The 24,615-nt window shown below is 49.7% G+C and overlaps 11 protein-coding genes across 11 annotated transcripts; 7 read left to right on the plus strand and 4 right to left on the minus strand.

Annotated features, from left to right (window-relative positions):
• Nucleotides 1–640: 640 nt before the first annotated feature.
• Nucleotides 641–1,278, minus strand: N7459_005257 (F1F0 ATP synthase subunit f; the record flags this gene model as incomplete). Its single annotated transcript, XM_056944441.1, has 5 exons — nt 641–666; nt 729–794; nt 847–1,000; nt 1,143–1,157; nt 1,231–1,278. The coding sequence occupies 5 exons, from the start codon at nt 1,276–1,278 to the stop codon at nt 641–643; spliced, it is 309 nt and encodes a 102-aa protein (XP_056801324.1).
• Nucleotides 1,279–1,566: 288 nt separating this feature from the next.
• On the plus strand, nt 1,567–2,349 carry N7459_005258 (ETC complex I subunit; the record flags this gene model as incomplete). The annotated part of the gene is made up of 3 exons (XM_056944442.1): nt 1,567–1,802; nt 1,867–1,977; nt 2,040–2,349. The coding sequence occupies 3 exons, from the start codon at nt 1,567–1,569 to the stop codon at nt 2,347–2,349; spliced, it is 657 nt and encodes a 218-aa protein (XP_056801325.1).
• A 952-nt stretch (nt 2,350–3,301) lies between these two features.
• N7459_005259 (uncharacterized protein) lies at nt 3,302–3,602 on the plus strand (the record flags this gene model as incomplete). Its single annotated transcript, XM_056944443.1, has 2 exons — nt 3,302–3,311; nt 3,373–3,602. The coding sequence occupies 2 exons, from the start codon at nt 3,302–3,304 to the stop codon at nt 3,600–3,602; spliced, it is 240 nt and encodes a 79-aa protein (XP_056801326.1).
• A 977-nt stretch (nt 3,603–4,579) lies between these two features.
• On the plus strand, nt 4,580–5,663 carry N7459_005260 (deoxyhypusine monooxygenase; the record flags this gene model as incomplete). The annotated part of the gene is made up of 2 exons (XM_056944444.1): nt 4,580–5,070; nt 5,144–5,663. 2 exons carry the CDS (start codon nt 4,580–4,582, stop codon nt 5,661–5,663), a joined length of 1,011 nt encoding a protein of 336 aa, XP_056801327.1.
• Nucleotides 5,664–5,782: 119 nt separating this feature from the next.
• Nucleotides 5,783–6,283, minus strand: N7459_005261 (DNA-directed RNA polymerase I core subunit RPA12; the record flags this gene model as incomplete). The annotated part of the gene is made up of 3 exons (XM_056944445.1): nt 5,783–5,801; nt 5,869–6,100; nt 6,154–6,283. Coding segments are annotated over 3 exons (381 nt in total), but the record flags the coding sequence as incomplete, so codon positions are not given.
• Nucleotides 6,284–6,637: 354 nt separating this feature from the next.
• Nucleotides 6,638–12,242, plus strand: N7459_005262 (putative sister chromatid cohesion protein Mis4; the record flags this gene model as incomplete). The annotated part of the gene is made up of 5 exons (XM_056944446.1): nt 6,638–6,803; nt 6,872–7,061; nt 7,115–7,251; nt 7,306–9,334; nt 9,392–12,242. The coding sequence occupies 5 exons, from the start codon at nt 6,638–6,640 to the stop codon at nt 12,240–12,242; spliced, it is 5,373 nt and encodes a 1,790-aa protein (XP_056801329.1).
• A 660-nt stretch (nt 12,243–12,902) lies between these two features.
• Nucleotides 12,903–15,219, plus strand: N7459_005263 (putative NADH-ubiquinone oxidoreductase 64 kDa subunit; the record flags this gene model as incomplete). The annotated part of the gene is made up of 5 exons (XM_056944447.1): nt 12,903–13,722; nt 13,797–14,137; nt 14,202–14,348; nt 14,428–15,136; nt 15,203–15,219. 5 exons carry the CDS (start codon nt 12,903–12,905, stop codon nt 15,217–15,219), a joined length of 2,034 nt encoding a protein of 677 aa, XP_056801330.1.
• Nucleotides 15,220–15,836: 617 nt separating this feature from the next.
• N7459_005264 (glucose-induced degradation complex GID8) lies at nt 15,837–17,130 on the minus strand (the record flags this gene model as incomplete). The annotated part of the gene is made up of 4 exons (XM_056944448.1): nt 15,837–16,370; nt 16,582–16,777; nt 16,982–17,061; nt 17,116–17,130. 4 exons carry the CDS (start codon nt 17,128–17,130, stop codon nt 15,837–15,839), a joined length of 825 nt encoding a protein of 274 aa, XP_056801331.1.
• A 316-nt stretch (nt 17,131–17,446) lies between these two features.
• N7459_005265 (uridine kinase family protein) lies at nt 17,447–19,204 on the plus strand (the record flags this gene model as incomplete). The annotated part of the gene is made up of 8 exons (XM_056944449.1): nt 17,447–17,617; nt 17,680–17,807; nt 17,876–18,020; nt 18,075–18,117; nt 18,173–18,286; nt 18,345–18,386; nt 18,435–18,666; nt 18,721–19,204. The coding sequence occupies 8 exons, from the start codon at nt 17,447–17,449 to the stop codon at nt 19,202–19,204; spliced, it is 1,359 nt and encodes a 452-aa protein (XP_056801332.1).
• Nucleotides 19,205–19,547: 343 nt separating this feature from the next.
• Nucleotides 19,548–21,835, plus strand: N7459_005266 (pre-rRNA-processing protein ESF1; the record flags this gene model as incomplete). Its single annotated transcript, XM_056944450.1, has 2 exons — nt 19,548–19,617; nt 19,701–21,835. 2 exons carry the CDS (start codon nt 19,548–19,550, stop codon nt 21,833–21,835), a joined length of 2,205 nt encoding a protein of 734 aa, XP_056801333.1.
• Nucleotides 21,836–22,939: 1,104 nt separating this feature from the next.
• Nucleotides 22,940–24,239, minus strand: N7459_005267 (Gfo/Idh/MocA family protein; the record flags this gene model as incomplete). Its single annotated transcript, XM_056944451.1, has 4 exons — nt 22,940–23,448; nt 23,495–23,929; nt 23,978–24,111; nt 24,175–24,239. 4 exons carry the CDS (start codon nt 24,237–24,239, stop codon nt 22,940–22,942), a joined length of 1,143 nt encoding a protein of 380 aa, XP_056801334.1.
• Nucleotides 24,240–24,615: the final 376 nt, after the last annotated feature.

Genomic DNA, 24,615 nt, shown 5'->3' on the forward strand with positions numbered 1-24,615 from the left:
GCCAACTCCCTGGAGCTGAGATCAGTAGTGGCGAGCGCTCGGAAAAAGCAGGTGCTGAATCGAAAGGCGCGGTTTGAGGGAGGAATCCGCGACCCAGAAACTCCAGGATATGGAGGAGGATATCGAGAGAAAGATGTGGTCGGAGAGGGTGTCGTTGGTTACGAGGGTTTCAGCCTTCGTTGAGATGGTCTCGGGTTTGAAGCTGAGTGTTGGCTGTTTTCGGTTAGCGCCGACCCGGCAAGTGTCGTGAGGTCGTGAGACCGTTTGCCCGCTACAACGCACAACACGTACTGCTAAGGCTTTGGAGAAGATCGTACCGAGTCAAGGAAACCTCGTTTGCATTCAGATTCGTCTGACTTGAATATCAAACCTATGGGAGGAAGTTTCCGACGCCGATGAGGTGATGGTGGAGCGATTGGGCCTAAGCGGAGCAAGACTTCGAGGCACACCTCATATACCCAGCTGTCTAGGCCACGGAGCATTCAAGGCTACAACAATAGTTCAATAAGGCATACACATAATGAAATACAATGAGATTCAAAAGAAGTCTCTCTAATTCCTACACTGCCTTGCTCTGGGTCAGAGGATGCAGTATATACACGTCGGTCCTCCTCCCATTCGAACACACAAGGAAACCAGTTTAGTGGGGGTGGTTCTTGTGGTGGCCTATCGAGTCATCAGCAATCAAGAATCGTGAGAAAAAGGAGTGATGTTTGTAGGATGCTTACGAAGGTGGAAGTAGTACTCCATGCCGTAGCCCAAGAGTAGAATACCAGCAATCGCGTGGACAATGGCTAATCTGGTCAGCATTCACGATCCATCAATCGCAAAGATGTGTATACTTACGAGCACCAGAGGCGTTCTTGCCGCTGAAGTAGCGGGCCTGGTAGCGGCCAATGATACCAGTGGCCTTGACCTGGGGAGCAGGGCCACGGGGCAGACCGGCGTAGAAGTTCACCACACGCTCCATGCGAGCCGCATCCTGGGCAGCGCCAATAGCCTTCGTGTAAATGTTAGTGACTGTTTAAGCAAGAAGAATGGCCGTATGTCGTTGTGAATATGCATGAAAGAGACTTCGGGAAAGGGCGGAGGGAGAAAGTGGGCAGCGGCGCAGCAGGTACAACAGGCTTTAAGTGACTCACGTTAGGAGAGGCGATCTGAAATAACCATTAGCATCAGGAACAAAAGATCCGCGACTTGTCATCGGTTTCTGAATCCAGGTATACATACCTTGGGGGGAATCAAGGTCGAGAGACCACGGCGAACGATGTAGCTCATCTTGTCTGGACTGAATGCGGTCAGAAAATGTCGCACAGAATGCAGGAGAGATTCAAGAGTGCACTAGGGCATTTAAAAGCGACATACAGTGCAGCGCAGCGCAGATGAACCAGGAACAACTGATGGTGCAGGAGGAAGAGAACCTTTGGCTGGGAAGCGGGTAGTCGGGATGAGCCAAGCACGCTAAACCAAATCGGGGTGTGCCGTGACCTGCACTTGGTCTGCAATTGACCTCTCCTGCAATTGCTGTCTTTGGCCTTGTCCACTCCTACTCCCTCAACGTCCACCATGTCACTCTTCAGAATTGGAGGTGCTGCTGGCCTTCGGGCAAACCGCTTACTTGCTCCCGTCAATGCCCGTTTCTCCTCTAATGTTACCGCGGGGGCCCCATCCGTCAAGACCAACCCGTCGGAGGCACCCACCACGACTCACAGCGGCAGTTCTTTGCTCAGCAAGGAGACACCTGCGGAGGCTATGACTCGTCACCAGCCAGACTATGAGGCTACAATTGACCATGGTACCTCGTACGATGTCCTACATGGCCTGCTTGCGCAAATATTTCGCTAACAATCGCACCCTTCTTTTCAGACAATTCTCTCCGGTTCCCAAGCGTGTGATGGACGGCAGTGAGCCAGGGGACACTCTTCCTGCTGCTGTTCTGTCCGGTGCTCCCACCGATCTTCAGGCCCGCACTGTCAGGTATATTTTCAGTCACTAAACCCCCACTTGCCTGGACACACGCTGATATTGCTCATCCACAGGATCTACCGTCCCACAAAGCCAGCCTCTCAGTCTGGTACTTGGCATGGACACCACTGGCGTATGGATTGGGACATTCTGCAGAAGGGTCACCGTTGGGAAAACCCGTTGATGGGCTGGCAGTCTTCCGCAGACTGTATGCAGGGCACCCACATGAAGTTCAAGTCGAAGGAGGACGCCATTGCCTTTGCTCAGAAGCAGGGCTATGAGTACTTTGTTCAGGAGCCGAATGAGCGTCGTTTTGTGCCCAAGGCTTACGCAAACAACTTCCTCCACGAGCCTAAGAAGCTCAAGCACATCAAGACCAAATGATTGTGCTTTTGCTGTATAATGTACATAAATGCGCCTTTCTTTTCAATTGAGACTTTTACAAAAGAATTTTTCTGTAGATCTTTCAGAGATAGAATCCATGGGACTGGGGATCTGAAGGGTGTTGCATCTGATATCTAATTGTTCTAACTACCGATACATTGCAGTCAAAAGAGTGTATAAACTAAAATGTTTTCAGTTTGAGAGGCTTTCTGTTTATCTTGATCGTCACACAGCTACTTTATACTGCTATTATCTCATTGGTCCATGGATTGACGCTACCTAAGCTGGCACACAGACCTCTATATAAAGATGCAAGCCTTGAAGCTACTTCAGTTATCAACTTCTAACACCACATGAATAACACTTAGTTTGTCTATAAGATCCATGATAGAGCAGCATGACTGCTCGCCTTTCTGCATGTCGCAGATCTATCAAAGCCATTTGCCATCTGGGCCAACGTATGACGACCAACCCTTAAGCGTGGGAAGATATGTTGGTAAGTTATATTCAAAAATTCGTGACATTAAGCGAAGCTTTTGGAAAGACTGCAGGCGCAATCGAAGCCGCTCATTGGGATTCAAAATGCAATCAGTCTCTCAAATATGAGATTGCCTATGTAGGTATAACAATTCGATGCCTTCGAATCGTGCCGCAGATTAGACTTTCTCCGCATGTTCACCACCCAAGGTACTGGAAGTCGGTCGATGATGCGCTCATTGTCCTATCGACCTATGATAAGAAAGTCGCGTTGATAAACGTCTATCATGTGACTAGAAATTTGTTTGGTGATGACGTTGTTCCATTTGCCGTCACTGATATCTTCCCTGGCATAGGTATATAATTCGTCGAGTTCGTCGGTCTCCTGGGTAGAAACATTCTCACCATTCAACCTTGAAACAATACATCCCGTTCAATCTGAAACTAGAAGATTGTGTGGAGACAGAGCATCAAGATGCCTACTCGTACGTCCAGCTATTCAACAATCATTACTATGATGTTTCTTTGGAAACTAATCACCTGCAGAATCCGACAGCAATGTTCACGAGCACGACAGCTTCTTTGAAAGGATCCTCCATCATCACCACAACACTAAGCCCCAGAAAAACAAGGTGGATAATCACCAGGATGAGAGAGAGGAACATGAACATGAAGACTCTAGTAAGAAGGAGAGTGAAATGGACAAGTTCAAGGACTATCTCAAGGAAGATGAAGAGCTGGAGGAAGAAGGAAAGACATATGCTGGATTGATGTAGATAGCTTGTATCAAGTGTGATCTATGACTATGTTTTTATCAGAAGTCAATTTGAGGCTTTCGGATCTATGACTATGTTTTTATCAGAAGTCAATTTGAGGCTTTCGGAGGGATGCTTAATGGGCCTAACCAGCACTCAAATTAGGTAGTATCTCCCATCAAGTTTTGGAATAGTGGTTCCCAAGGCAAGAGAATCAATTTCATACAAAAATATCCTTATATGTTATGGAGTTTAAAGTAAAGGTACTGTGGTTCTGATAGCTAAAGGTGATACAGATTAGTATGGCTGACGAAAAAAAAAATTAGATAACAGATAATGATTAATAGAAGCATCAATAACCCAGAGGTTCTTCACTCCATGTATTTTGAGCTTAGCGTTAACAGTACCATATTGAACAATCCTCGATAGATTAGTAGTGCCCTACCAATGGGAAGAAATATAGCAACATCCAGTGCCACCTTCTTCGTCATGATATTCGCCCACGGTGATGATGTTGAGCCCCCACAGCAAGGACAACGTAGTTAAATAGATCATCCTGGGGATGATAATGAAGTCCAGATCTTTTAAGAAGAAATCAGATTTGATACTCTTCCGTTCTCTTTGGAGTCTAGGCCTCGTGTATTCATCAACTCGTACCCAAAAGATGTACTGTTTGCAAGACCTTGGGCAAAGAGTCTAGGGGGAGACGGAGACTGCTGTTTGAAAATGATGTTGACCACAAAGGTGTACCATCTCCCATTACTAGATCAGTAAAGAGTTGATTCTGAATTAATCATAGTATCGCTGTGCAGTTTGACTGATTAGTGCTCCGTCCACTCTCAGATACAATAAAGTACGGCTTGCGCGGGCCAACCAGATCCGAATCGGCGCAGCCCCGCCACCCCACTCTAAAAATTGATAAGATCAAAAAGATTGTCGCGCACCGTTTCTAACAAACCATCTTCCTCTCCCTCTTTTTCTTTCTTTGTACACCCACAATGGCGCCCTCCGCGACCGGAACCGAACCCGTCGTCGACGAGACGGTCCTGACCCTGCGCAAAGTCCTCACCAACGAATCGGAGCCTCTCGCTCGCCGATTCCGTGCGCTCTTCTCTCTTAAGCACCTGGCCTGCCTGCAGCCCCCCACCGAAAAGACCCCCCCTGCCATTCAAGCGATCGCCGCTGCATTTACGTCGCGCTCGGCCCTGCTCAAGCATGAGCTTGCATACTGCCTGGGTCAAACCCAAAACCCCGACTCCCTCTCGTACCTGCAGCAGGTCGTCAAGGATGCTGAAGAAGATGCGATGTGCCGCCATGAAGCCGCGGAGGCTCTTGGTGCCCTGGGTTACGCCGATAGTTTGGAAATCCTGAAAAAGCTACGCGATGACGAGAATGAATTGGACATCATCCGTGAGACTTGTGATATTGCTGTCGATCGCATTCTGTGGGAGAACTCCGAGGAGAAAAAGGCTGAGAAGCTAAAGCCCAGGTATGACTTTCCCTTTTGATTCATGCAGGGCTGGCTGGAAATTTGCTAACGTATTGCTCTTCTAAAACCACAGTGATTTTACTTCGATTGATCCTGCCCCGCCCATGCCCCTCGAAGCGAGCGAGCCCTCCATCGCGGATCTGGAGAAGACACTGCTTGACACAAAACTTCCCCTCTTCCAAAGATACCGTGCCATGTTTGGCCTCCGCGATCTCGCCTCACCCCCCGATCTGCCCACAGCAGTCGACGCTGTGAACGCGCTCGCCAAGGGCCTTAAGGACCCATCTGCTCTCTTCCGCCACGAGGTTGCCTTCGTCTTTGGACAGCTTTGTCACCCTGCCTCCGTTGCCTGTCTCACAAACTGTCTTGGTGACTTGGAAGAGGCCGGCATGGTGCGGCACGAAGCCGCCGAGGCACTTGGCAGTTTAGGTGACGAGGAAGGTGTCGAGGAGACCTTGAAGAAGTTCTTGAATGACCCCGAGCAAGTGGTGAGGGACAGTGTGATTGTGGCACTTGATATGGCGGAATACGAGAAGAATGGCGAGGTCGAGTATGCACTGGTACCCGACGGATCCGCAGTTCCTGCCGCGTAAGGAGTTTCTGAATGAAATAAAAAATGTCGTGATGTCGTTATCTTGATAGTCTGATCCCGCCATGTTATACAGCAAAACATAAACCTTTCCCCTCTTTTTGTTCCATTCCTGCTCGCCTCTTAGTTGTTCGAGGTTTCCCTATACAAAATAAATTAGAACTTGTCTTGCACTTGGAAACGCAAACTTAAGACAACAAATGACATACTTGTAACCACAGACACACCGGTAGAACACAGTACTGCCCTCATCAGCACTACGCAGCTGAACGGTAGTGAAAAACATCTCTTTCCGTCCACATTGGTTGCAGGTATGCGCTGTAACAGCCTCAGTTTTGCGGTCTTCGGCGGATAGTGTCTGGACCGCAGAGCGCTTGGCTCTCAAGGCAGAAGGAAACGCGGAGGGTTTTGATTCAGAAACGATGGTCTGAGGAATGGTGTCTGCCAAAAAGTTAGTCCATGCAATCTTCTCAAGGACTTTTCTAGGGAGCTACCCTTGTTCCGAGTCCCGCAGACAGTGCAGTGTAGAATCGCGTTCGCATCCCCGGTGGATTCTCGTAGCAAGTTGCCGCAGTCGGTACAGAAAATCAAGGATCCAATGACAGACATCTTGAAGATAAGAAATCTGGAGTCGCGGGAACGATTGGCAGGATCTTCCAGAGCTCAGAATGACATAGAGATGGTCAATGGCAAGTGATCCGGTGCGGCATGGTCTTTTTTTTTTTTACCGCACGGGCCACCGCGATACCCGCGCAGGCGGTGAGCCCTGGCAGTAAATGGCAGTCTGAACGAAATGATGAATGAATATGGTCATCGGAAGCTCTCCCTGCTCGGATTAGCCCATCCATCCCGATCGTTTATGAAGAATTACCGTGAAGCATGCCATAGATGCTCACCCCCCTGGCCATGACTCTGCCCCGAGCAGGTCTCGTTTCATTTGACTAGCGCCTTCCCTATTCAACCCCGGTAACCGCAAGCATGAATCCGAACGGACATCCGGCTGTCCAGGTCGTCATCAACGGCCATCCACACTCACAACAGATATATGCGTCCCACAGGCCTCTACAGAGTGTTTCAAGGCCGCTGTCGGTGGATCAGGCCCTACAGTACTCCTCCATGTCCAGCGCCCCAGTGTTCGGTCTCGGTCCGTCAACCCCAGAATCCCCGAATGATCGCATAGAGAGGTATCTAACTGATCGCGCTGGTTTCTAGACAGTGTAATGCGCCCCGATGTCGGTCGGCCGTCCAATACTACCTCCATAAACCATGTCCTTCAGGCGGGTCGCAATACGCTGAGTGAATTAGACGCGGAGATACAATCCGGGTTGGACGAGTCAAGTCGCTTGGAGACATCTCGTGAATATCTTCAGCAATTATTGGATGGGGAGCAGCTGACGGAATTGTAAGGACATTTTCACGTTCCTTTTCAATTTGCCCTAACTAATAGAATCTCAGTAAATTCAAGATTCCACCCGCCCTTAACCGCAGCCAACAATTGTGCTCAACCACCCCCAATGGTGTCTCGCCTGGCCGCGATCAGCTTGGCGCATTTGCGCGGATGATGCTTGATTCCACAGATATAGCCTTTCGATGTGAGACTGAGACTGATTATGAGGTTTTTGGGACTACTCACTAACTGATGGTAGATCCCGAGGTATCGTCTCCCAAAGTGAAAATTGAGAAGAAGGACCCGATTGTCCCAAAAGCCACGTCGCACTGGAACCAACAAGCCCATCTTGCAAACAAGTCATTATCGACATCTTTTGATCAGACTCGGACTGAACCCTCACCCAGTCAGCTTTCCGTCGTTATTCCTGTGAAGCCCCAACCACCGAAGCAGCCGAAAACGATGAAACCCCAAGTAGTTATTGATGGGGAGGACATGATGACTGCTGTGCGCCTGAGAGATCAAAAAGCAGAGGCGGACGATGCCCTTTTGAAACTTCAAGATCTTCTACACGAAGTGTTTGAAGCGGAGGATCAAATTGAACCGGAGATATCAAACGCTGGTGGCCCTGACAAATCGAACCCGATTTTCGCCAACGCAGCGTCGCCAGATATTCACGGTATGGTGTTGTCTTCAGATGCCCATAGTCGTCTTCAGAAGGCAATCCGGAAGGTGGTTGGATTCGACAGACTGCAGGATATACCATCCGATCTTCTCACTCGACTTCAAAAACTCTGTGAGAAACCAATAGTCGCTTCTCAGGCTCCAGATCTCAGTCTGAGTGATCCATCAAACGAAGGCGAAGCATGGACTAGCAAGGTCGAGGACGTACTAAATGCCTTGCTCGCAATTGGGACGCTGCTGCAAACAATGTCTGGACGCCGCACTGAGCGAGATCTTTGTCCTGAAGGTCTCATTGAAGCCATTCCAACCGTTCTGAATCAAGTTTTTGACCATTGCATCATCCCGGCCGTGGAATGCCGGACCGGTGGCAAGGATGCCGAATTACACACGTTTTTCTCGGCCCAAAGCCGCATAATCGGAAGTTTGATTCATCAAAGCAAAAAAGTTTTGACTCTCTTCGCAGACTTCTTATCGCGCATTGAAGTCTCCGAGGGTACAATTACGGCTGCTGAATTCTTTGCGGCCAAGTTGATATTCGTCGAGAATGCACATAATGACAAGGACTCTGCTGTCGGATATCAGAAGTATGAACCGGCAAGACGTGGAGCAATGGACGTGCTTGCAAAGATCTTCTCCAAATATCCGGATCAGCGCCCTTTCATCTTGGATGAAATCCTGGTATCGCTGGAGAAACTTCCCTCTACGCGTCAAAGTGCGAGGCAATTCAAACTCGCAGATGGAAAGAACATCCAGCTACTTACTGCACTGGTACTTCAGCTTGTGCAAACGACCGCCTTGGAAACACCCTCAAGATCGTCTAAGAGGAAACGTCGACTACAGGCGTCAGACGATGACGACGATGAGTTGATGGGTGATGGGAATGATATGAATAAAAAAGACTCGGGCGACGACGACGAGCTGGATGAGTCTTTGGAGCGCTTAGCAGCCAAAGTAAACCGACTATACGACAATGCTGTGCGCAGTGCGCAGTACATCATCAAGTTTATAGTCCAACGAGCCATGACATCCACCAAAAGCGGCGACCAACCGTTCCGAAACATCCTTGATCTCTTCACGGAAGATTTGATCAACGTTATTGGGTCCATTGATTGGCCGGCAGCGGAGCTTCTTCTTCGAATCATGGCCTCTCACATGGTGGGTATCGCGGACCTCGACAAAAGCCCTGCGCAGGCCAAAAGTATGGCGCTGGAACTTTTGGGCTGGATGGGATCTGCTATTTCGGATTTGATTGCAACTGCTCAGCACATGCTTCCAGCCTTGGAAGATTCTGACAGTGAACTCACAGATTATCTCAAACAGCAGTTCGAGGAGTTTTCCTCCAGGGCGTTACATCCGCAGGACTTGGTTTCTCCAAGAGGCCCCTATCGGATGGCGCTTGAGTATCTCTCGCAAGATAGGAACTCTGATAACTGGCAGTTGAGTAGCGCCCGGGGATATTACCTGGCGCAGTGGGCGAAGACTGTCTGCGCTCTTTATTACAACTCCGAGGACAAGGAGGAAATAGCAGAGGACAACATGACTGATGAGCTCGTGGTTCTCCTGTCAAAATCATTCTCTGACCCACGCTGGCTGGAGACCCACAAGTAAGTGCTATTTCGAGCGCTAGCCCTTTTCTAGCTGCTAACCCCAATCATTGACAGGCAATTCAACGTCATTTCCAATGTGCATGGGCGCTTTGCTTACGTCTTGACGGTTCTAAATTCAAGCTTTGGAAAGGCTTTCGATACAATCCTTAAAGTCCTCTTGAATTCTATCACTAGCGACCAAGCCAAGGTTCGCAGCCGCAGTCTCAAAAGTGTGATCTATATGCTTGAGAAAGATCCAAATCTTCTCGACAGAGATTCTTCAGTTATGCGTGTGATTCTGCGTTGCACGACGGATGCCTCGCCTATGGTCCGGGATTCTGCGTTGTCTTTGATTGCCAAGTGCATTGGTTTAAAGCCAAAACTCGAAGAGGATGGCTGCCGTAGTATCATTGCGTGTGCTGCGGACCAAACAGCTGGTGTTCGCAAGCGTTGCATCGGCTTATTGAAGGAACTATACCACAAGACATCTCGGCATGAGCTGAAGTTGGCCATTCTCGATAGTTTTCTTCAACGCACCGGTGATCACGAGGAAAGCGTGGCAACATTGGCTCGTCAGACTTTTGAAGAAATCTGGTTGGTCCCATTCCATGAGTCCATCGACTCCAGCTCAGAAGCACCGAAGTTGAAGATGGCCTTGGGAGAGCAAGTCCGTCTCATCGTTGGCCTTGTCCAGCGCAGTGACGCTGCTCTTGATTCCCTAAGTATATGTTTGAAAGCGGTGCTATCAGACAAATCCAAGTCCGCCTCCATGAACTTCAAGGTTTGCAAAACAATGGTTTCAATCATGTTCCAGAGACTCGTGGAAGATGCAGATGCTTCTGGCAAAGAGTTCCAGCAAGCTCTTCTTTACACAATCACTGTCTTTGCCAAGTCAAATGCAAAACTGTTCAGCCCTGACCAGCTGGAAGCTTTGCACCCTTACATCGGCCACCTTACGACTGCAGATGACCTTCTCTTATTCCGATCCGTCGTGGTCATCTATCGCTGTGTTCTGCCATACCTATCTTCATCTCACAACACACTCTTGAAAGAAGTGCAGAATGACCTATTCAAGAGTGTCGCCAAATTAGCTCGTGCGGAGTTGAACGAAGTCATGGCATGCCTGTGGACTATCAACAGCGTTTTACAGAACACAGACAGACTTGTCAAGCTTACAGTATCTGTGCTTAAGCCATTGCAGCAGTACAAGAGCGTTGACCTATGCTCAGAAACAAATTCTGCGATCTCAGCCCGTGCCAAAAGCTACATTCGAATTGCAGGCTGCGTTGGGCGGCATTGTGATCTTGAGAAGTATGCCTCGCATTTCAAGAATTCTTTTCCTACCTGGACTGGCAAATCCGTCGCTGGATTGATGGTAGACTCTATCATCCCCTTTACATTTCAGAACCAACCCGATGAGCTAAGGTACATGGCCCTCGAGAGTCTCGGTTCCATATGCCAATCCTGGCCTGCCCAGTTTGGCCGCGAGTCCACTCGCCAGACCTTTTCTCAGGTGTTCAAGGAAGACTCACCACGCCTAGAGAATGTCATTCTTCGTTCTTTTGCGGATTTCTTCGCCATTCACGAAGGGAAGTCTGAAAAGGCAGTCATGCCAACGTCCGATGCCGCAGCCCAAGACGATTCGACCAGATTGGGTGGATCGCTCAAAGCAAGCGATAATGATGGTGCAGCTGCCCTCATCGCCCAGCATTTTCTCAAGAATATGCTAAAAGTGGCCCAGTCGCGGCAGGACACTTATTCTCTGACTGCCATTGAACTCATTGCAAGCATCAATCGGCAGGGCTTAGTACATCCCAAAGAATGTGCAGGCGTTCTTGTGTCACTGGAGACGTCAACGATCCCCGCAATTGCCAAGGTCGCTTTTGATACGCATAAGATGCTCCACTCACAATATGAGTCGATGTTCGAACGAGAGTACATGCGAGCTATTCAAGAAGCCTTCTACTACCAGCGTGACGTGGTCGGCGATTCCAATGGCGCGACCCCTCGACCTTACGTCTCAAAGCTTGCTTCCTTGTTCGAAATTGTCAAGATCAGCAACAGCCGTTACCAGAAGAAGTTTCTCTCGAACCTTTGTGCCAAGGTCAATTTTGAATTGAAGAAACTCGACGCTAGTGGAGACCCACCCGAACATCTTCTGTTGGCGCGCTTTATCTCCCAGAATCTTGCTTACTTCGATTACGGACAGCTGGCTGAATTGGTGCCCACGATCGTGAGCATGGAACGCATCGTCTCTTCGACTGGCACAATTGTTGCGCATGCAATTGAAACTGATCTCTTCCCTAGTCCCATCGGGCCACCTATGGTCGAGGAACCAAGTGGCATGATGGGGCCTGCTCCTACCATGCCGATGCCGCCAATGTCGATGCCCAGTCCCATGCCCATCCAGACAAGTATGCCTCGGCAAGTCAACCCGGCCACTTTGCGACTTCTGGCCACTGCGGCTGCATCTCTGTCGATGCTCTGGGAATCGCGAACCTACTTGCGACGTCTGTACGGGGTTCATTCGCATGGCAAGGACAAGGACGGTAAACCAGCCACGAAGGAGCTCAACAAAACTGCAACCAAGGTGCACGGCGTGACTGGCGACAAATTCTGGGAAGCCATAATGAGAAACATGGCTGCGCTGGAAAGTGAAGAGGCTATGCTGAACAAGTGCCGGGAGTTTTCGACCTTGTTGGCAATCGATGAGGAATTCAAAGTGGACCCTGACGATGATGCAGAGGGTGACAGTCTGGACGCAGTTGGGGATTTCGACGATATAGGAACCAACTTCGGCGGATCACGACCAATGAAACGCAAGAGCTCCGTCTCGAGCACCAGTCTCAACAAGCGCCCGAAAAGCCGAAAAAGCTCTGTTGGCAAGAAGCCATCTAGTACAGAGCCCGATGAGACCTGGGACTGACGGATCATCGACCAACAGATAGTCGAACCGAGTCCCTCTCTTTCTGTTTCTCTCTTTGGAGTTTCATCTTTTGATCTGCATATACGAGGGCGATTCTGGCGTTTATCCATTCTATTTCTTTGCGTTCTGCCTTCGTCCATGAAGGGGCATCCAAGGTACCGGGCTCATTTTATCAAGACCGGAGAAAGGCGGTTGATACATACTTTATTTTGCTTCTGCATGTGGCGGCGTATCTACGAGGCGGTTCATTTTCTCGGGAGCTGCCAGGCTGGTTCCCTTATGGCTTGCCTTTCAATTGAGGCATGAGTATATAATAGAAATAAATTCCCAGATATTCTACTTACGAAGATCTCGTGTTTCTGTATACGAATACCAACCCGAAATACACACCGGGCGCCGCCAGAGCTTACTTGCGCGTGCCGGCTTCCCGGTCACACGTGACCAACTCCACAGATGACGTCGGGGCCGGAGCTCGGCAGCTGGCTTGTCGCTGGCGCATTTCCCTTCTCTGACCTGTTCCTTCAAGCCTTCTTTCGTTACTCTCCGTCTCTTCAAGATCGTGCCCTTCGCTTGTATCAGGAACGGGCTATGATCTGCTTTGCTTTCCTTGGCTACCGCTGATCTGCGCTCTTCCAGCTCTCCTGCAGCCCGTCAATCACGATGAGCGCGGCTTTGCTCCGGAGTCGTCTGGGCGGCCCTGCGCTGCGGTCAATTGACTTGCTAGCAGCTCGATTCAATGCGCCGGGCGCTTTCCCGCCTGTTCGATACCATCTTTCGCGCTCTTTGCATAGCTCTTCTCGTCGACCCTTGGAACGACGCGCGCTCCGCTCAGTCTCGAATGTCTCGATCCCTTTGCGATTTAAATCTAATGCTGCAGCTGCCAAACCTGCGGTCAAGAGCCGGCCTCGATTCCTGACAGCACTTTACATGACATTTACCGCCTGTGGCTTCTTCGTAATCGGAACTGGTGTCGTGGTCCTCGCGTTCTTTATATACGATGCCAGCACGTACCGTGAGACCCCCAGCGGCGAGGACATCCCTGTGTCAGAATTGGCTCTCAATCCGCGCCGTGGAGGCCCGAAGAACTTGCCCATTGCCGATTTTCTCGTCAGTGACTATGACTCAGAGTCCATGCTGGAGCAGAAGGATAAGCCTCGCCTTGTTATTTTGGGCACGGGCTGGGGTAGCATCGCGCTGCTGAAGAACCTCAACCCTTGTGATTACCACGTTACCGTCGTCTCTCCGACCAATTACTTCCTGTTTACTCCGATGTTGCCGTCTGCTACTGTTGGCACTTTGGGACTGCGGTCGTTGGTTGAACCTGTTCGTCGTATTATTGATCGTGTCCATGGTCATTTCTTAAAGGCTGAGGCCACGGATGTCGACTTTTCGCAGAAATTGGTTGAGGTCTCGCAGGTTGATCAGGATGGAAACAAGAAGAACTTTTATCTACCGTATGATAAGCTTGTCGTGGGTGTTGGTATGCTTGATCCCTTGGAAGCTCTCACCCAGCGTTTGGAATTTAATCCCTCAATTAACATTCGAACTGTCCAGGCTGTGTTTCCAACCCTCATGGTGTCAGAGGACTCGAAAACTGCAATTTCTTGAAAACGATTGACGATGCACGCCAGATCAAGAACAAGGTTTTGGAGAATATGGAAATGGCCTGCCTGCCTACCACTACGGACGAAGAACGTAAGCGTCTTCTATCGTTCGTGGTGTGCGGTGGTGGCCCAACTGGTGTCGAGTTTGCCGCTGAATTGTTCGACCTGCTCAATGAGGATCTGCTGCATTCCTTCCCGCGCATTGTTCGGAATGAAATTTCCGTCCACATCATCCAAAGCCGGACTCACATCCTGAACACTTACGATGAGGCTCTTTCTAAATATGCTGAAGTATTTACTTGAACTTGCCGAAATACCAAATGAAAGCCTGAAAGCTAACCCTGGATCTCGATAGGGTCGCTTTGCTCGTGACGGTGTGGAGGTGTTGACCAATGCCCGTGTCAAAGAGGTGCATAAGGACCGAGTCCTTTTCAGCCAAGTCGAAGATGGCAAGGAGGTTGTTAAAGAGATCCCTAATGCCTTCTGTTTGTGGTCAACTGGAGTTTGTAGGTTTCCCCTCAATCACCATTTTCACCACTTGCAACTAACACCTTGCAGCTCGCGCTGAAATTTCTAAAAAGCTTTCGGACAAGCTAGAAGGACAGAACAACAAACACGCCTTGGAAACTGATTCTCATCTCCGGGTGATTGGTGCTCCTCTTGGTGACGTCTATGCCATCGGTGACTGCTCGACCGTGCAGAATAATATCGCTCAAAACATCGTTAAACTACTGCGTACCATTGCCTGGGAGAAGGGCCGTGACCCCGAAAAAGTACACCTCACATTCTCTGAATGGCGCGAAGTTGCGACTCGAGTGAAGAAGCGTTTCCCACAGGCGTCGAACCATCTTCGCCGCCTGGATCGCCTCTTCGAACAGTACGATAAGGACCACTCGGGCACCCTTGACTACGGCGAGCTCTCCGAGCTTCTACACCAGATTGACTCTAAGCTCACCTCTCTACCTGCCACTGCCCAGCGCGCTAACCAGCAGGGCGTATACCTGGGCCGCAAACTGACCAAGATTGCTGCCGCTCTACCTGGTCTTAAGGCTAACGAGATCGACTATGGTGACCTCGATGAGGCTGTTTATCGTGCATTCAAGTACAAGCACCTCGGTAGTCTGGCATACATCAGCAACGCCGCCATTTTTGACTTTGGCGGCATGAGCTTTAGTGGTGGTGTTATTGCCATGTACCTCTGGCGAAGCATCTATTTCGCGGAGAGTGTCAGCTTCCGCACTCGATGTATGCTCGCGATGGACTGGGCCAAGCGCGCCCTCTTTGGAAGAGGTATGTTAACTGCTTGCATTGGATATATTTCTATATTTCGGACACTAACATGTCTATCCCTATTAGATCTAATGAGTTTCTAAAGGAAGCTTCGGCGAACATATCAATCTAGTCCGTTTCTGATCTGCAAGGTAGTGGTCTCGATGTCTGATCTACTTTACATGTTTAAGAAACCCCCATAGAACATCGTCGTGATATTGAAAGTCCAGCATTAGAGCTTTTGCCCTCTTTCGCTCGCAAAACATCATGAAATCTGTGTCGATTGGTGGCTCTCATGGATTTTGTACGAAATAGCTAGGTGAAGCGTGGGACAACCGCGCTTTCTTTTCTTTTGACGCGATTGAACTTTGTATGTATGCAAGAAGTCATTAACTCAGTTGAGGTTAGGATGGACGCACTGGAACGAATATGAAGGGGTCACTCAGAGTCTACCTCGCTCAGAGTATGTTTTAAGTAGACTTTGAACTCGAAACGGCAGGCAACTGCCACAACATGTATTGGGAAACTAAACCGAAGAATCCAGTGGACCATTACCAGAACACCATCGGACATGTCCATGCTCGTGTACCAAAGCGCCTTGCTAATAATTCAACAAGCAAAATATGTGAAAGAAAAGAAAAATCAAGGCGGTCATCATAAGAGAAATAACGCGTGAAATCGACCGCAGTATACACAAGACTGGCTTGAGAGCAAACTGGGTTCAAGAGATCATAGTGTCAATGTCGCTGTTGTTGGTCATAATGGTGTCATTTCCGCTATTTCGGACAACACGATCAGTGGCCTCGCGACGGTTACTGGTTTGATTGCTGTCGTGAGTATCGGCGACCAGACCAATGTCCAGCTTTTCGGGAATATCTTTCTTGCTGTCGCGGGCCTTGTTCTCAGCGAAGGCGCGGAGCTTGACAAGATTGCGTAGACGGGCCTCTTTACGGGCACCCTGACTTTGTAAAATGGCCTCGTTGACTCGTGTTGCGATGTCTTTACGGAGACTGGGGTCTAAAAGGGAGGCAAGGGCAGGGGACAGGTTATCACTGGGGAAGATGAGAAGGGCAAGAGTCCGTTCCAAGTCTTCAAGGAACTGGGGATTGGTTGGTGCTCGCGGGGCTAGTTGTGCGGTCGCGAACTCCAGAGCTGGGTTGATGTCTCCATCTGGAGAGGTAGTGCAGGCGCGGATTAGTTCTACCAGTTGCAGACGCAGAAGGGCGAAGTGCAGAGAGGGATTCTCGTCCAAAATCTGTTCAATCTCGTTAGTCATTGCATTGAGAAGTATTGTCATGAAATGCATGGCATATTGAACATTGATGTTGCTGTTCATACTGAGGACTGAAGATGTTTGTTTCTCCGCAACTCCCCGGAGGGTTTATAGGAGTGGTGCATGAAACTTGGTATAATCATAGCAAAGGGTGGACAAGGGCAAAGTGGCAAAGAGGGGATGAGTATCTTACCTGAGGGTTCAGCTCGTTGATCTTCTCAACAGCCGCCTGAATATTGCCCGAGTGAATGGCAGTCCGAATCTCAACGCGTTCCTGAATCGATTCCAGATCCGTCCGCAACTGGATGTTGGCCTCAACTGCAAATTTCTTCGCCGCCGCCGGGTATCCATTGGTGATTAGGTAGTCCATAACCAAGTGATTGATATCACTATAGCTTGCTATTAGCAGCCGCTCCATGCAACCAATCATGGGGATATATTGGGAAATATGGCAGTGAATCAGATATACAAGTTAACATGTTCTCCTCAAGTGGTTTCAGAGAGATTCCCAACTTGATTTCAAGATGCATCATGTCACAGAGGGCAAAGTGGATGGAGGGAGGGCAGGGGTATGGACAAGAAGAGGAACTCACGTCTTGGATGGCTTGACCTCTTCCACCTTCCGCTCAAACTGATGCCATGTTGGCGTAGCAGTCGAGGGGGTGCGAGACATCTGTGCAGTGTTAAAAGCCGGCAACCACCGGTGCTGTCACGCCGGGAAGCATACGATATTAGCAGACATGCTGACTGTAGTAACACGTTGCAGTTCTGATAGAGAACTATCCGGCGATTGGAAGGACAACCCGTAAGACGACAGCCATGGGAAAAGGCAGAACGCTCTGAGGGGGATGAGAAAAAGCCCAGCACGGGAGTTGAGAAAAGAAGAAAGAGTCAAGACGGGGAGCGGAAGAACCTTCGAAGAAACTGACATGCTTATGTCATCCACAAGCGAATGGGCCTGCGCTAAGCCCGATCCATCGCCATTGCGAGATACACGAGATACCGCGAGATACCGAGAACGCCCTGGAGGGAATGCTGTGAGGCCTTCGCTGGTCGCCATGGAGTCGATTTCTCCATTTTATTCAATCACACCGGAGGTGAAGTACTCTCCACCATGGCAGGACCTGAGTATTATCGGGATTGCGGGGAGCTCTGGCTCCGGCAAGACCTCGGTGGCCATGGAGATCGTCAAGTCCTTGAACCTGCCCTGGGTTGTGATTTTAGTGATGGTACGGGATGTGAGGAAACCGTTAATTTTTTTTCTTTGGTCTAATCATCGCTCTTGGCGTAGGACTCCTTTTACAAGACGTTGTCTCCTGAGGAACACCGCAGAGCGCATGCAAACGACTACGACTTTGACTGCCCGGAATCCATCGATTTCGATGTTCTTGTGGAAACTCTTAAGGACCTAAAGAAAGGGTGATTTTGTCAAGCTTTTAGATGTCTCTACTCTCTTATGCTCGATCTAATCAGAGGAATGTGTCCAGGAAAAAAGCACACATCCCGATTTACTCGTTCGCTGAGCATCAGCGTCAGCCGCAGACTACCACGCTTTACTCACCCCGAGTGCTCATCCTTGAGGGTATTCTGGCCTTGCATGATCCACGGATCGTCGACCTACTGGACGTCAAGGTGCAGTGGTTTTGTCACCTCCGTCCAGGCATCACTGCTAATCTTGTGGTCTAGATTTTTGTCGAGGCCGACATGGACGTTTGCTTAGGCCGCAGAGGTGGGCTTCCTCAGTCTTTCGCTAGACTGCCATCACTAACCATTACTTTATCTAGTTCTTCGAGACGTCAGTGAAAGAGGGCGTGACGTTGAAGGCATTATTAAACAGTGGTTCAAGTTTGTAAAGCCATCTTATACCAAATATGTGGAGCCCCAACGGATCATCTCTGGTGAGTCACCTATTGGTGATTGTCTAATGCCTCTTGAGATATCTAATCATTGATTTAGATATTATCATCCCCCGTGGCATTGAAAACAAGACTGCCATCGGTAAGCTTCTCGTTTCTGACCTGTCTTGTATGGTGCTGACCGCTTCAGACATGGTCGTCAGACACATCCAGCACAAGCTCCAGGAAAAGTCAGAGCAACACACTGAAGAACTTCGGAGACTCGGACTCATCGCAGCCAAGGTAGAGCTGCCTCCCAATGTTCATGTGTTACCGTCCACCCCACAGTTTCTAGGCATGAATACCGTCCTTCAAACCCCACAAACCGACCAAGAGGACTTTGTCTTCTATTTTGATCGACTTGCCTCGATTCTTATTGAGAAGTAATCCCCCACTAAATTCTGGTTCAAAATTGCCGTGCTGACCGCGCATCCCAGGGCCTTGGATATGACTATGTACGTTCCAGTGGAGGTGGAGACACCACAAGGTAGTAAGTACGATGGTCTGAGACTGGAGGGTTTCATGTCGGCTGTCGCCATTTTGCGTGGAGGATCATGTCTGGAGACTGCCCTAAAGCGAACTATCCCCGATTGCATCACAGGACGTGTCCTGATCCAGACAAATCAGAGTAGCAGTGAGCCAGAGCTGCATTATCTGAAACTGCCACCCAAACTAGAGGAACACACCACCATCATGCTCTTGGATGCCCAGATGTCCAGCGGAGGAGCTGCGCTGATGGCTGTACGTGTCTTGATTGATCACGGAGTTCAAGAAGAGCGGATTGTCTTTGTGACCTGCGCTGCAGGACAGACAGGTCTCAAGCGATTGACAGCGGTTTTCCCTAAGATCCAGGTTATTGTCGGTCGGATTGAGGAGGAAGGCGAGCCGCGGTGGATGGAGAAACGCTATTTTGGATGCTGATCATATGTTCCCGTACCCCAGAAGCTATTGCGTACATGCATCTACACATCAGCCGCTCTGATTTAGTACAAATGACTGAGAGAAATACCCAATTATCCAGCTGCAAGAACCAAAACGAAGCGGCATCAAAAAAGAGGAAGTATCCAACTTGAAAAAGCGGTTTCCTTTCTGGGATAAGCTGCACGTGTTGGTTGACCGCCTTTAAATACGGGCAGAAAAAAAGAAATTTGTCCGCAATCGAACGATCGGCTTCTTCGATTTTGCGACCAACGCTCAAGAATTCGTTGTTGACACCCTATTTTCCAGCTATATTGTGTCTTTTTTTCATCAGGTGGTCCTCAAAATGGTGGGCCAAGACAAGAAAAAGTCGAATAAGGCTGGTAGAGCCAAAGGCGAAGCTGGACCGGTAATCAGTATGTGCAAAGAGGCCTGATTACACGCCCACCAGGGCCATAATCACAGGGAATTATGTGGGCTAACCACTTGAACAATCCAGCCGATCCCCGATTTGCCAACATTCAATCCGATCCTCGCTATCGTCTCCCCAGCAAGCGCCAGACCCGTGTCAAACTGGACAAGCGCTTTGCGCACATACTTGATGACAAGGACTTCTCTCGCAATGCTGCTGTGGATCGCTACGGACGCAAGTTAGCGCGGGATGATACAAAGAAGCAACTGAAGAAGTTCTATCGCCTGGACGAGGACGATGAGGACGAGGACGAGGCCGAAGACGAAGACGAAGACGATGTCAGCATCGACGATGACGACCAAGTGCAGAAAGAATTGAAGCGGATCGAAAGTCGTGCTTACGACCCTGCCCGGGATGGAGGATTCACCGATTCCTCATCAGAAGAGGATAGCTCCAGCGAGGAGGACGAGGAAGCCGATAACGAAGAAGACGAAGTCGAATTTCCTGACAAGCAACAATCCAGTGTGCCACTGGGTGAAGTCTCGGACCGGATAGCTGTTGTCAATCTTGATTGGGACAATATCAGAGCAGAAGATCTGATGGCGGTCTTCTCAAGTTTTTTACCAGCTGGCGGACGGGTTCTGAAAGTGGCCGTCTACCCTAGTGAATTCGGAAAGGAACGCATGGAGAAGGAGGAAATCGAGGGCCCCCCAAAGGAGATCTTTGCGACCAAGAAGGACACAGCAAACGATTCTGATGAAGACGAGGAGGAAGAACTTGATTCTGACGAGGAGGAGGAGGAGATCAAAAAGTCGATGCTGAAGAGCGACGAGGGCGAGGAGTTCAACTCAACCCAACTGCGACGCTACCAGCTCGAACGGCTACGCTACTACTACGCCATTCTCACATTCTCCTCCAAAGCCATGGCGAAACACGTATACGATCTTGTCGATGGTGCAGAGTATCTGTCCAGCGCCAATTTCTTCGACCTACGGTTTGTTCCAGAGGACACCGACTTTTCCGATGACAATCCTCGTGATCAGTGCTCTCGAATTCCCGACAGTTACACTCCCAATGATTTTGTGACCGATGCTTTACAGCACAGCAAGGTCAAGTTGACCTGGGATGCGGACGACAAATCACGGAAAGAGGCCCAAGCACGAGCATTCCGGGGCTCGCGGAAAGAAATCGATGAAAACGACTTGAAAGCCTACCTTGGAAGTGACAGCTCCGAAAGCGAAGACGAGGAAGATGGCGGTGTGGAGGTGGTCGACAACACTACAAACGAAGGCACAAGCAGCAAGTTATCCAAGCGGGAAGCCGAGAGACAGCGCATGCGTGCGTTGCTAGGACTAAGCACGGAGCCTACTCGTTCTTCCAAGTCAAATGGCCCCGTCGGCGAGATGGAAGTCACATTCACATCCGGTCTGGCTGGTGGCCACGGCAAAGCCAGCGTTTTTGAGAACGAGCCAGAGATCGAGGAGAGTACTGTCGATAAATATGTGCGAAAAGAGCGTGAACGTAAGAAACGACGAAAGGAGAAGCTCAAGGCTGCTAAACGCGGTGATGAACCAGCTGATCATGCCGAGGGAGCTGAGGATGCCGACGATGCCGACGATCATGATCCCGAGTCGCCTCTGAACGAAGCACCACAGGAGCAGGGAGACCTCGGCTTCAACGATCCTTTCTTTGACGACCCCGATGGCAAGGCCACCTCTGCAGCCCGCCGTAAGGAAGAGAAGCGCAAGAAGCGCGCCGAGCGTGCTGCCGAAGAAGCCGCTTCTGCCGCCCAGAGAGCCGAACTGGAGCTTTTGATGGTGGACGACAAGAAAGCGGAGATGAAGCACTTCGATATGAACGAGATTGAGAAGGCCGAGAAACAAGCACGGAAGAAGGGCAAGGGCAAGGCCAAGGGCAAGAATAAGGAGCTAGCCGCTGCGGATGATTTCAATGTGGATGTCAGCGACCCTCGTTTCGCGCGTCTATACGAAAGTCACGAATTTGCCATTGACCCGACCAACCCCCGGTTCAAGGCGACTTCCGGCATGAAGGCCCTGTTGGAAGAGGGCCGTAAACGCCGGCGCAACCGGGAGGATGGTGACACCGAGGCAGCTCCCGATAACCAAGACCGTTCCAAGAAGCAGAAGAAGGCGTCCAAGGAGTCTGGCTCGGAGGATATCAAGCGACTGGTGGATAAAGTCAAGCGGCAGTCAAAGGCATGAAGTCGACGGTGTTGATGTATATGGCGACAGAGAAAATCAACCAAGACCAGATTCATCTATTAAGCCGGTTGCACTCAATTAGAGGCTACCGTAGAATATTAGTTGCATAGTACAGTGACCATCAAGACATATCTCCCCCGGCCCTGCCTAAAGGTTGGTGCAGATTAGGGACCAAGCCACACCATCAGAGCTAATGCCTAAGATTTACTACCTATACGAAGTATCAAGTTGATTCCTTCGACTTGATTCTCTAGTTGTATATTTAGCCCTATGGAATCTTCCTGGAATAAGAACACTTTGAACTACAACGTTGATGTGTTTGTAGAAATTTGAGTTCAATTCCATCGTAGAGATATATCGTGAAGAATATACGCGATATTTGATATTTCCAGCCCTAGAGACAACTCAATGAGGGGTGTTGCAGAGCAGCTATGGAAAATTAGAAATCATCCAAACGTGTGAAAGTAGGCATCATCGTCAAAGACTTCAAGGCTCCAGGATGAAATTGAACGGATCAAAGGCGGCCGAGTCCGGACGAACCGGACGGAAAACACAGGGCGCCGGGGATAGAAAATGTTTATGGCCGCCAATAGGAGCGCATACATCCCAATAATATAACCTCTGGCGGTCTTTCCAATGTTGTTTACACCATGGGATTCTGTGCAAGACGGTGATTGGGCGGACATGCCACTACAGCCCTATCTGGGCCCAATTGTCCCTTTTGCACAACAGTTTGCTATGTGGGCTCTAGATAAAAGATAAAATGGTAATAAGGATTTGTATATACACAAGACTGCCATACGTTCTAATTCTTAGGCTAAGGTCGCTTGAAGGCTTTGACCTTGTGCTCTTCTATACCCGTGGACCCAAACCACATACAGCCGTGCAGAGCTATCGTAAGACACCATATGAGCTACATATACACTATTTTAAAGTTAGCCAAAAAATGATCGCTCAGGTTGATTAAAAGAATTTGAAGTCTATAGTGGCAAGACCATAGAATCTATTGCCTGGCAGATGAAAGTGATAGATAGAATTACCCTGCCTGCAGGACTCAGAACAAGCCAACCTCAAAACAACAGGTTAGTCTCGTCTAGGAACACTCTAATCACCGGAAGTCACTTGTTGGCCGCATCCTAGCCCGCTCTTCTCATAGGCCATGTCAATCATTTTCATCTGCTCCCATGAATCCTGGCCCTCCACCCAATATAGCGTGGAACGCCCCTTAACACGATTCACAAACTCCTCAAGCTGGTACCGGTATGACATCCACCAGTCCTCGCCCGGAAGATTCGCAAACTCACCCCCAGCCTCTTTGTAACTATAAGCCTTGTGCGACTTGGACTGGGTCCAAGTCTTAATCGGCCTGGAATCACCCTTGTTACAAATAACGAAGGTGTCCTCCACGTCAATACAGTGCCAAATAAAAGCGTGGATAAAACCGTGCAGCGTCACGACCCGGGTGCGTAGCTTCTCCTGTGTGGCCGGGAGCGACTTGTCATCGATGACGATTTCCTTATGGGTGACGCGGGCCTCGAACGGTTTCCACAGGATAGGCCCGCGCATAGTGGTGGAAGCTTCGGCAATACCGCCATTCGGGAACCGGAATTTGGCTTTAAAGTCGGTATCACACTGGTCATGGACCGTCGCGGAAGATACCAGGTTCGCAGGTTAGACACTCCACGGGGTCATCGTCGAAGATCATACGGATAACGCCGAAGTTGTATCTGCCTAGCATCATCATGCTCCCGCCGGACAATTTGTAGTTGAACCCGATATTGTCCTTGTCGAGCATCAACCACGGAACCATAGAGTCTGTGTGGACGTGGACGACATCGGAGGGGGTGATGAAGGACCGGAACTTATGCAAGGCAGGATGGAACCGGTTGTGGAAAGCCTCGAGCAATACGGGGGCATTAGGCTGTGACAGTTCAGGTAGGTTGAAGAGAATCTCGGCTTCGATAGCGTTAGAGGCCGATGGCTTCTCCAGAAGGACATGCTTCCCAGCACGAACGGCGCGTACTGCCCACTCGAAATGCAAACTATTAGGCAAAGGGATCAAGACTGCATCAATGGTGGGATCTTCGAGGATTTCTATTCACAGTGAGCTATGGTTCTCTAGTGAGCCTCAGTCTGCCGCACCGTCATATGATATGCGAACATCGGGGATGTTATGCTTTTTGGCAAATGCTGAGGCACGAGCATGGTCTCTAGCGGCAACCGCTTGTACAATAACCTCTGGATGTGAGAGGGCGGGTGTGATCAAAGCGAGAGGTCTATTGGAGATTCAAGGTCAGTGAGGTGGCGCGATTAACCTATTTTGATATAAAAAAGATTACATAAAAAATAGGAGGAACCCGTGAGGCCCGAATGTGTCCCGAGACCCCGAGTCCTCGGCGTACATAGGCTATATACTACGAACCTTGGAAAAAGGCACTGATGGATGCGAGACATAGTAAAGCTGAGTTCCTATCTAAGATCCCTCTGGGAAGTTGGGATTATAGCTCGGTCACCTGACCGGCCTAGAGACACCCTCAAACTCACGCGGCTCACCGCCTCTTCGACCTCTCCACCCTTTCTACTCCACGACTCCCCACTCTTCTCCCTTCAAGAACTGCTCAAGGCGCTGGTCGGGGTATTGTTTTCTTTTGCCCGGGACCTTGAACTCTCATACTGTGGGGGTCTCTGTGAATCAAGTTCCAATTGCTGTTTCGAAGCGCCCCGCTGCCCTGCAGCTCATCCCACTTTCTATCCGTCCTCCCCTCAATCACATCGACTCT

This window comes from Penicillium hispanicum, assembly GCF_028827665.1.
Source record: "Penicillium hispanicum strain IBT 35686 chromosome Unknown utg000004l_segment0_segment0, whole genome shotgun sequence".
Taxonomy (NCBI): domain Eukaryota; kingdom Fungi; phylum Ascomycota; class Eurotiomycetes; order Eurotiales; family Aspergillaceae; genus Penicillium; species Penicillium hispanicum.